We start from the raw sequence: 12,214 nt of genomic DNA, 5'->3' as shown, positions 1-12,214 counted from the left end.
TACCGAATAGGAGCTTTCAGTCCTCAGTCAGTTTCAATTATTAGGTTTACATCCCCTTACACCTACCTATCATTTTCACAGTCAAGTCATTAGGACCTATGGAGTTGATTATTCACAATTGATCAGCTATCAAGTGTCTAAATAAGTGTTTCATTTATATGAACACATCAAAGATTATATTTCTGTTCTCTTTTTTACCCCAGCTGTGTTAAATACAGTCTTCAAATTTATAAGAAAATTAAATTTGCAATGGGGAAGAAGCATTGAGAGCATTTAAGATGTCATTTCAACTACAGGGGTCTCATAACCTGTGTGGTCCAGATGAAAAAATCAAAAGATGCCGCTGTTCGAATTATTTAAGGAGAGCAGTATCATTCTTTCCCCTTTCTTTACAGGGATAAGGCAAGATGACAGGAGATAGATTGATTCTTCAGGAGTGAAATAGCTTAACAATATTTTTAGTTATGGATAAGGTAAAAAATTTACATGTTTTAAAAATAGTGAAAAGTTGCAATTTTTTCCTTTGCAATTTAAAGCAGAATTTTTTCAAATTTAGAAAAAGTAGTGTCCTGTTGGAAGAGATAGAAAATAATGTTTCAGGACCAAAATGACTGTCCGCGTTGGGTTACGGTAGTGTCCGCTTTGTGGAGAATGTACATAATGGTTTATTCATAGAAGATTCACGGAGAATTAAAAATATGTCCTATTGAGAGGTGTCCGTTTTGCAGGAGTGTTCGTAACAGGTTTCACTGTATATATATATATATACATACATACACAAAAATTTGACAAAAAAGTGCGATTTTTAAACTTGTAAACTATTTGATTATAAATCCCAATAATTAATTTTAAAATTGTATGAATATGAATCACATGCTGAATAGGCAAATTATGAGGTAAAGCAAATTATGTCTGACACACAAAGAAAAAAAGAAAAGAAATTATAACTAGGCAACCTTTTAATCGTCAGCTAAAGTCATACACCAGTGTGTTGTATTTTTGAGAAGAAAAAAAAAAGTTTTATATTTAAAATTTCATTTCTTGTTAACTATTCGACCGATTCCATTAAAGTTTAAAATTTTATAACTTACTATAACTACCTTAAAATTATATAAAAAATTGCATGCCTAACAATTCTTAATTTTTCGACTATTATCAAATAAACAATAAAATGCTATAAATAATTATTAAAAATTATTATGTGGAATTAATTATCTTTGCGAAAAGGAATTTAATAACGGTATGAAAAAATTTTCCAGTCACTTCAAGATATGGGAATATAGGCTGAAAAATAAAATTAATAATTATAGGCCCAAGCTTTCGCCTGATCTTCTGACAAAACTATTCTTTGCATATTGTGGTCCCCATTCTTATTTTGATGAATCTGGATTCCGTTTATTGCTCATTTGAGAAAAATGTTAAGAGTGACATTAAAAATTCCTTATTTTTGTAATTGCTTGTTTCGCTATTTTTTGTTTTCAATGTATGTTTCCTTTTTTATAAATATTTGTGACTTTTTATACATTAAATATATTAACATAATAAATATTTAATGTTTACATCACAATTTAAATATGCAAAGCCTCTTTCTCCTACTGCGTGTCACAGTCAGATAAAGTTGAGTTTAGTCCGCCTGACATCTAAAGGCAATTGTCATGTGGCGACTAAGTAAAATAAAGTGGCTACCAAAAACAAATTACCATTATTCACTACCACCTATTTATTATTTAATACCCCATCCACACCTGCTTCCTGGAAATGCATCCGCATAATGAGCATAAAAACAGTTATTTTTAATAACTTTTGTTTATTTTTTAATTAAATATTTAACAAGATGTATGGTAATGGATTTCATATAAAGAATCTTTAAATAGGCTAAATTTAAGCACAATAAAATTCAATCTTAAATTTTTTTCAACCCATTTAAATGCAAGGATTTCATTTTTTCATTATTGCCTGATATGACATTCTTTAATGACTTTTTCTATCCCTTTCAATTGACAGTTTGTTTCATATGGTTTCTGATGTAGCTAACTTTGTATTTTATTAAATAAGATTAATTGATTAAAAGAAACTTCTTATAGAAGAGCTGTTAGATTTTAGGTTGTTGAAAGATGAATTGGGAGTAAAAAGGCAGATGCAGTATTTTGACTTTGGTGCACCTGTATACTACATGATTATGAACAGAAATTGGAATGACAAAAATAATCAGTAAACCCCTAAAAGTAATATTTCAACAACAAAAAAAAATTAACAATAAATAGCTCACTTTGCACAGTAAAAATTTATCAAAATGTGTAAAATTACGTAATGATGAAGTTTATTTTCAAAAATTTTTAAATTATGCTCTTATACTATATTATGCATAGATTTAAAATGTTTCGCTCATTATCAAAACAAGAGAAAAAATTTTAGTATATAAAGATAATTAAAGACATGCTAAAACACAATCTGGGCAATTTTAGTAATTCAAGTAAACTAACAAAAAATTATTAACAAAAACTAACGTAACTTGGAAACTTTTCTCCATAATTTAAACTGAAATTTAAACTGAAATTAAAGGTGCATATTTATTTTTTAAAAAAAAGGGTATTTGTTTAAAAAAGTTATAATATATAAAATCACTTAAAAAATTTATTAATATCTTAACCAGTAACCACTTTAGTTTAACCAGTTGAGAATAATCCTAATAAAGTAAATATTTGTAATATTAATTAGAATTTAACTTATAAACACAGATAATATTGCCAGTATGGAATGATTATTTAAACGCTGAATTTTTTTCAAAATAGAATATGAATAAAAAGGCAGTGTTTTCAAGGGGTGGCAGCTTATATTTTACAAAAAGGGAAAAGAGGGCACATTTATTGGGATCATAGGGCAGGCAGTGCAGGCTGCAATTAAAAAAACGCTTAGGAAGAACACAGCTCTAAATAAACATAAATACGTAATTTTTAAATGTTTACATATAGCAATCCTGAAAAATATCTCTGGAAAACAAATTAATTTTAAATAGTTTCAGTTTAGCTCATTTCTCTAAAAATGCTTCACGAATGTTAAAAAGAAAATGGTTACAATTTCTATGTTTTTTTAAACTCATATATATCATATAACTTACTAATTTCATATATGTGAATTTATAGTAGCTCAATTTTAAACAGTATATGACCTGTGCCCTGGGGGCCCTGTACGCCATTAAGATGGCCCTCAGCTAATGTAAGCAATTAAAATGATTTCCAAAAAATATAAATAAACTTAAACTTTTCATTTAAATAGGAAATATTTTGAATATTTAAATCCAAAGAAGTTCTAAACACAGTTCAATTATGTATTAATCTGGATATAAAGGAATTTTTGTGTATGTTTCCAGAACATATATTTTTAAAAAATTGTCCAACCTATGCAATCCTTATAAAAATATCAGCATGAATTTAAACAAGTAGGTATGTCACAATTAAATTATTTTTTAGGAAATGTCCAGAGGAAACTACTTGTAAGCTATTATATGAATAACATTATCAAAAAACAACTCATATAAAGCATCATTCAAAATGCAAGCAATCGTATATTTAGTTGCATCACATGATAAAATATATATTTAAATATTTTATCTACGTAAGGAAGCTTCATATTTAACAAATATTAAGTTAATTTCCAAACATTATTTAAAGTTAATGAATCACAAAACTATAAATTCACTTACTCAATGTCGTTATAATCATTAAGAGAACTAGGTTTGTTTACATTTACAGTGAAGTTAAACATAGCTTACCCAGCTTCTTCTTTCATGATGAAATTAGATAGGACACTAAGACAATTGTCTTCTTATTGAAAATAAAGGTCTGTTATAAAATTCATTGGAAAGTACTGTTGATATAATCCATTTTCCGAAAATATAAGAAAGCATATACGTTTAAAGCACTGTGGATTTAAGCATAATACAAAACGAAAACGTGTAATGTAGCAAAGGTAAAGATCCGATTTAATGTCACACAAATTCAAACTCCTTTTTCATATTGAAAATAATAATAACAAACAGCAATGATACCGAAACAATTCAAGTTACGAAAATACAATAATATTTATTACGAGTTACGTTAAATGCAAAATACATGATACACTATTCCCAAACATTGCATTTTTTGATTTTGGATTGGTTATTTTCTTACTAAAGACATCACTTTAACTGGTATTTTTCATCCAATCACAGGTTAGACAACGTAAACTGTTTTTACTGTATATAGCTGCTTCTAATGGCTTAAATATTGAACGGTAACAATTCAATAAACGTCACAATTGGCAATCAAAATGGGTTGTAGGTGGCGTAGAGTAGAACTCTCTTCCTATGGCAATACTACAACTGCTTTCACCATTAGCCTGTGGCCATTTACAAATAGATTAAAAACTTTTTAGTTCTAAAACCATATAGACCTGAAAACTACATTAAACATAGTTCTAAAAGAAAATGTCGTGAAAATTTAAAAGAAATATTTGATGTGAATAACTTTCGATGTAATGATCGAATTATCACGTTCTAGGACTCAATATATTAACGGTTCAAAGAGGTGACTTCAAATAGTCTAATTAATGAGTGCAAGCGATATTTTAAGTTACGAAATTAAGCACAAAAACAAATTTTCTAGGAATAAACATAACTTTCTTTCAACGAATTCAAATTTTCGACCCACTAGATATAGGTGGTTGCCACAATCTGGAAAATATAGTCAGACTAACTTGGTCAGGAGAGCGCCCCAAAGTTTGGACCCCTTAATGTAAATTTTACTTTTTGTGTATTCCGCCATAACTCGAGAACTTTTTAAGCGAATTGAGAAATCTTTGCACACATTTATAAAATTCAATTATCTAAAGATAATTCCATTCAAAAACTTAATTGTAGCAAATATTTATTATTTTTTAATAGGAGAAAAAGTTTCAAATTCTAAGTTTTGTAGTTTTTTACATCATTTTGAAGCATGTATCTTTACATGGCAAAATAACAAAATTGAGATTGGTTGAATAGTTCCTGAGAAATCGAATTTTCAAGAAATCTTATATTTGAAATTCAATTTCTCAGGAACTATTCGGCCGATTTCGCTCAAATTTTGTATTTTGCCGTGTAAAATTACATACTTTAAAATGACGTAAAAAATTTTATACCTCACAATTAAAAAAAATTTTTTTTTTACTTTTATTAAATAAAATAATAAATATTTACTGAAATTCATTTTTTGAATGGACTTTTCTTTGGATAAACAAATGTTATAATTGTGTACAAAAATTTTTAAATTCGCTTAAGAAGTTCTTGAGTTATGGTGAAATACGCAAAAAATAAAATTAACATTAAGGGGGTCCAAACTAAAAATATCATCTGCACTAATTAATTTGCATATTTGAGGTCACCCCCTCGAACCATTAAGAATGAGAATGAACGTGAAAATCAGAGCATTAGATCAAAAGTTAATCAGGGTGGGGTTTTTATTGGCGCACTGTTCAAGCCAGCAAAATATGTAATAAAAGTAATGTGTCTTTGTGTTTCAAGGAGTAATTATCAGAATAAAAATATTTCATTTTGCATTCGTTTCGTTCAAGCTCTCTTATTTTTCCGTATTTCAATAATATAAAAACGTGTTTGATAATAAGAATTAAAATAAAAATGTGTACATAATTATCTTCAGAACATTTCATAATTATATTATTTTAACTAGTATTATTCGAACATTAATAACCAAGGTCTGAGAGACCCTTTTATAATAGTTACGAGTCACTTTGTAACACCAGTTAAAGGTTGGAATTAATACAGAATAAGTAACAACAAATATCTATTATCTATAGAGGTTTTTTTTTTTTTTTTAACTAAGCAATAATCTGAATAAATACATTAACAATGGCTGAAAATGCAAACCATTTTCTAGTATTATTATGAAATAAATTTACATTGGATATACAAGTCAAGGGCACAGAATTTAAAAATTTAAGAAAGATATGATTGATTTTGAAGTATTAGTACTAGGGCTCTCAAACGTTCCAGAAAGGTAAAATATTTAGAGTAAGACACATTTAATATTTTGAAAAGATATATTTCTCCTAATAGTCCTAATCACTAGTAAGAGGGTTGGAGAAATTTCTTCAAAATCCTAATTGGATATTTCGATTAGATATTCGCATTTTGTTCTAGAACTGGTACTGTATTTATAGTAAAGCAAATGGAATTTAAAATATAGATATCTCGAGAAATAGGTAAATCTGTCTGATGATCCCTCTATAATTATAATAGCATCAGGGGATGAAGCAAGCATGACTTTAATGTTAAATTATAATTTTATTTCAAATTATCAAACTATATTTTGTTTAATGTATGTATATTTATTTATTTATATTAATTCAACTCCACCATCTGCAAACCAGAATGCAATTACCTGTAAATGTAGACTTTTTTTTTTCTGGAGAAAAATCTGCAATAAAAAATGGAAGTAGGTCCAATTTAAAATTGATGTAAATGTACTCACATTGTCTTGGCTCTTAACGACAGTATTTTAAAGCCTACAGACTTAAGTTACCATTAAAAACATTACAAATGAAGTAATTATATCTATGAAGTATGAAGTGGAGACACCTGCTAATAATTTTTAATCCTTCGATAACTACGAACGTAATTTGTGTGCAATGATTTCAATATCTTAAGATTCTTCATTCATTACTCAGTGAGAAGTTTTATCTCATTACCAATATTGAACTAATAATCTTATTACCCATTTCACAGTTCAATCTTCGTATCATATTTTGAAGCTTCAAAACAGGTGCGGACTGATTCCTTCCGGGTATCTGGGGTTTTAGGTATAGAGGTCCCTCAGAAAACTCAGGTTGAGGGTCCAAATTTTTTTATGTCGTTTTTAGTTTAATTACGTCGCACTAGAGCTGCCCAATTCGCAACTGGTGATGGCTTGGAAAACATGCCATCACGATTTTGATCCTCTGTGTAGGGAATGGCTTTCCCCCTTTGTTAGCCCAACGACATGCGTGCAAAACCGAGCACTTTGCATAGAACAGTTAAAAAAGAACTGACACTGCACATCTTCAGTCCATTCGCAAGCTCATTTAAACAGTCACCTATGACCTCAGCCAGCGATACTTAATTTCGGTGATCTACTGGGAACCGCGTCTTAACGACCAGTCCACTGTTAGCCCAATTGAAAATTATGCGTCTGGAAACAGTATTTTGCTTTATTTCAAAAGTTATATCAAAACTGAAACTTTATTTTTGAACATACATATGAAAACAATATTTTGAGGCTATATATATGAAACAATGTTTTGAGGATTTGTTTGATTAACTGTTTATTAAAATGAAAGAAAATGTATTAAAACGTTTCCGAGTGAGTCTTTTCTTGAGTTATTCGCAATGGTAGCGCTCGATTCCGCCATCTAGGAAGAAACCCAGTTCCATTTCTTGACCCCCCCCCCTTCCCTCTCCTCAGCTGTATAGGAATATACAACGATATTTTCCCCTTTCTTAATATTTTTCGTATTTAATTGTCAAAAATATTTTTAAAATTTCCACACTTTCTTTTAGAACTATATTCAATGCAGTTTTCAGTTTTATATAGTTTCCTAACTATATAAAGTTTATAATCTATATAAAGTTTACTATATGCAGATTAATCTATTATATAAAGTTAACTATATAAAGTTTTTAATGTATTTGAAAATTAAAACATAAAACTGACACTCTTCCTTCTATGCCACTTGCTAATGGAGAAAGCACGCGAAGTGTTGCCGTAGGTAGAGAGTTCTGCGAAACAAAAAGATTTTTTTTTTTTGGTTTTTGAAGTAAAAACTACATTTAAAAAATTTATCACTTTTTTATAAAACAAAAGTCTGTGAATTCTGTGAAAGTCCTTTTTTTACTAAGGAATTAAATCATCAACGACGTTTTAATTAGTTTAAATATAATTAATAGACGTTTTAATTAGCAAAATAATTGGGTTATTGAAAGAAAATATTTATATTCCGTTTACTACTCTTGTTCATGCTACTTCTGTAAAGTGCAATAAAGCCAACAAACCAACTAGTGCCGTAGATATAAGGAACCCGTAAGAGGAAGTGAAGGTCCTATCTTCTCGATGGCAACAAAAAACCGGTTTTCAGGGTTACCTTATTTTTGTGGTTTATCTTATTATTGGCGTTTTAAAAAAATTTACTACCTTTTTTTTTTTTCGTTGAGTGTTTAGTTGTACTAGCTCTGATTTCGAATATAACAATATAATAATATATAAAAAATGGACAATAAATTGTATTTTTACTTTTAGAGTTAATAAAACTTTTAACTCGATTTAGAAATATGTATTAACTTAGTTAATTACTTATTAATAATTAATTTGATAATTTAATTTTACAATGCTAAACTACTAACAGAACCTTTAGTAGAATGTACTTTAATGCAGAGCTGCCATCTAGTGATGGAATTAGTAAATCCCTACAGCAATGAAATGAAAATAGAAAGGAGTGTACAAAAAAAAAAATTTAATTTTGGGAGGGATGAATTTTTTTTTTATTTCCTTGAAAAATAAGTCGTTTAAGAATTTTTTACATTTTAAAAGAAGAATTTACTGACATTGTCAAAAAGTGTAGAAACAATTGCTATTATATTCGGACCAGCAAATCATTCCAAAATAGAAAAGAGTATTGAAGAAAATGAAACTTTTACAATTTAAATAATGTTTTTTCTTCCTTTCATAAAACTTGAAACAAAAATAATTTTTTTAAAATAGTTTAATTTGTATAAAAAAAATTCCTTGATGTTATGTTGACATTTTGCTTTACACTTACCTTTAAAAGTATTTAATTACGAATTGAATTGTAGTTTATGTTGATTTAGTTGATTTTACTGTGCTTGAACACTATTTCGAGAGCACAAAGCTTGACATCAAAGATTTTCTTTTCCATCCACGCTGAAAATGCCCTAAACCTTCTTCGAAGAAGCATTATTTACATGCATTAACACATTGGTCACATATACATGAGTTGGTTTTCAGATATTTAAATTTAAACAAAAGGGGGAGGGAAAAACATTTTTCTAATTCTTATACTATTGAACTATTGTTTTAAAAATTATCTTGTGTGTGTTAATGTTAGCCTTTTCTGAAAAAAAATGGTTCTTCGAAAATTCGTTGTTTTGACGCTTCAGCTTTTTAACTTCTTCTGAAGAAGGAAAATAAATTATATTTAAAATTGTACTTAAAAGAAACTATAGACAAAGGCTGCAAATAAATTTCATGCATATTAAAATTTAAGCGAGAACGAAACATTATCTGTGAAAACCAGCGAATCCCAGTTGGGGTAAATAACGAAGCATACTTGATTTTCGGGTGAAACAGAAAAAAATTAAAAGGAGATTGGTAGAACTATATCTAAGAATCATTAGGCAATCAAATTGGTTTTGCCGTTTTTTCATCTTTTCTTCTTTAGGGACTCGATAGTTTCCAACTATCTTTTTGTTACTTCCTCGCTTCTCCGCATATTAGCCTGCGACCAATAATCAAAGAATATTATAGACAGTGTCCCCCATCCCCCCCAAGTTCTTGGGCGCATTCATCCCCCCCTAAAATAATTTGCTAACTTCCCCCTTCCATGTTAGCTTGTTCGAAATAGTGCTACGTTGCTTCTTTTATTTATGTACTTAAAAAGAAAAAAATTCTCTCGTCTAAATCCCCCCCCCCAAACTATTCATTTTATTTAGTGTAAAAATTCCCCCCCCCCCCGCAAGCTTTAAGTGGGCGCATCGTGCGCCCACCTTCCCCCCTGATTATAGAACCCCTCTATATTCTTTGCTATAGTTATCGGTCTCCGATAATTATAGGTTAGCCTATAATTATTCTTAATAAAATAACCTATAATTATAGATTAACCAATAATTATAGGTTATTTTATTGAGAATTTAATCTAAATAGTACGCAATTAATTGCGTACTATTTAGATTAAATTCTTAATAAATATTTAAACAATTAATATTAAGAACGAGGAAACGGAACACTCTGTTCATATATTTTAAAAATGCTTGTGGCACATGAAGTCGCAATCTGATTAAAAACTTCATGTTCTGGTGTCGCAAATAAATGTCTCAGTCAGAATTTTATCAAAATCTTAGGAATCACTGTTGAGGATAATCACAGCTTAAATGGATTCATAATTAATTAGAAAAATAGTAATAATCCAATTAGTCAAACAAATAAATCTAGTAACCCAAATAATATCCTTACTTCCCCATTTAGTCTATGGTATACTAACTGGTCTTTTATGATTTTGATGACATACATGCTATCCGTGACTGAAATTAAATTATCAGATTTTAATAATGCTCTTTTTTATTGTTTTCTTTTTTTTCGTATTACATATATATATTATTTTTTCGTATACATATATATATATATCAGCATAATTGTTACCGTGGATGACTGAAATCAAGGGAATGTCGATTTTCACCGGTGAATGCCAACAATCGCATAGTCGCTTTGGTGAATGTCCGAAATATTTGTTTTATCCGATTAGATATTACTTTATTCGTTGATATTATTTTATTTATTCGCTATTTTAATATCGTGGGATAGATTGGGTGAAACATCAGTGTTCGGAGAACCGATTCAATGCATATTGGGCAGTGGCACTTGATCTTAAAAAAACATCGATGTAGGACATACCGGGCAATGGCACTGAACCTTTAAAATACATTGATATGGGGCATACCGGGCAAATGTATATCGAGTAGTTGCACATAACTAGAGCTAGTATATAATTCGGACATTTACCAAAGCGATTATGTTATTGTCAACATTCACCGGTGGAAGTTAACAACCACCAATTTCTTTCATTCACGGTAATATAAATAAATTCTGTCTCGTAGTATTGAAATTATCTACGAAACTGGCAGGATGTTTTGGAATTCGAAATTTATTTTCCGATTTCTTTGGATCATTAATTCCCAGGAAAGGGACCTAAGGAAGCACGTGCCATAACCCAAAAATTTTTCAAAATTTTCCGATTTTTTTTAAAATTCTTTCTTTAAATCCAAAAAATGATATTTTTATGAATTAAAAATTTATATAATTCATATGTAATTTAGCAAAGTAAAAGATTAAATTTAATAATACTACAAAATTTATGCATCATTCTCAATTGTTGTATTTATTTAGTTTATAAGTGGAGTTAGTTGCTATTTACGAAAGATAAATTTTCTTTTAATTACCTTTATTTTCCACTGATACAGAGAAATAATTTTTAAAGACACCTTTGTTGAAATTAAAAGTTCAATACTGATTTTTTTTTTACAATTTTAAATAACTTACAGCATTATCGAATTCAAAATTTACATTCTGATTTGTTTCAAGGATTAATTTCTTGATAAAACTTGATAGACTATGATGAATGTTCTTAGAATTTTTAACTAATAATTTCCACTTCAGACGATGTATCCTTCTTTTACTACTAATTAATGTAAAATATGGCGTACGATTTTTTTTTTTTTTAATTTCAGCAAATGCTGGTGTTGAAAACTATTTTATTTCATTATCAAATAGCTTTTAAAAATTTCGTTTCGACTTTATAAGGCCGGATTGCGTCAAATGCATAACAATAGTAAGTGGCAGATTATGCAATTTTATTCTTTTAGCTTTTAAGGTCATTCCTTATCTAATAATTACACGGTTAAATAATAAATGTATGTGATGAAATGTCTTTATTTTCTTAAAACTGTTCGGAAATAATTTATGAATGAAAAAAACAAACAAACTGTATTTAGCTTTTTTACATTTTGATTGTTCTCGGCAAAGAGATTATTTATCTAAAATTAGCTAGTTTCTAAAAAAAAAATGTCTCTTTGAAAAATTGTTCCCGCTGCATTTAATATTATATTTTTTAACCATTGTTGAAATAAAGTTAATATGAAACAAAATATCTTTTTTATATTTATTTACTGGTTAATTTTATACGTCGCGTGAAATTTTTTGACATATTTGCATCGAATGTATTCCAAAATACTTTATTAGACCATAAAATAATTTGGAGAAGCAGCGGATTTCGAGAGGATCAAATTGCAAAATGCTTCAAAATACAAAGGATGATAGAAAAATGCGATCCATAATTATTTTCTTAGTTTTTATTGATATCTTAAATCTAATAATTACAAATATACATTATGATGCGAATCTTCTACACGCATCAG

The 12,214-nt window shown here is 28.6% G+C and overlaps 1 protein-coding gene across 3 annotated transcripts in view; it reads right to left on the bottom strand.

Annotated features, from left to right (window-relative positions):
• Positions 1-4,381, bottom strand: part of LOC107452558 (uncharacterized) — a 57,682-nt gene extending 53,301 nt beyond the window's left edge. For 2 of the 3 annotated variants that reach the window (XR_015431362.1, XM_043046740.3), the window contains exon 1: positions 3,704-3,811. Coding sequence is in view for 2 of the 3 variants with exons in the window: in XM_043046740.3 (XP_042902674.2) it covers positions 3,704-3,765 (62 nt within the window). In the remaining variant the exon portion in view is untranslated. Of the gene's footprint in view, positions 1-3,703 lie in introns of all 3 variants that reach the window. The other variant, XM_016069050.5, reaches the window with a different exon arrangement.
• Positions 4,382-12,214: the final 7,833 nt, after the last annotated feature.

The sequence above is a fragment of the Parasteatoda tepidariorum genome, chromosome 2 (genome assembly GCF_982258835.1).
Source record: "Parasteatoda tepidariorum strain Cologne lab strain chromosome 2, Ptep-v5.0, whole genome shotgun sequence".
NCBI lineage: Eukaryota > Metazoa > Arthropoda > Arachnida > Araneae > Theridiidae > Parasteatoda > Parasteatoda tepidariorum.
The sequence above is the reverse complement of the archived record's forward strand: the minus strand, read 5'-3'. Positions and strand labels throughout refer to the sequence as shown.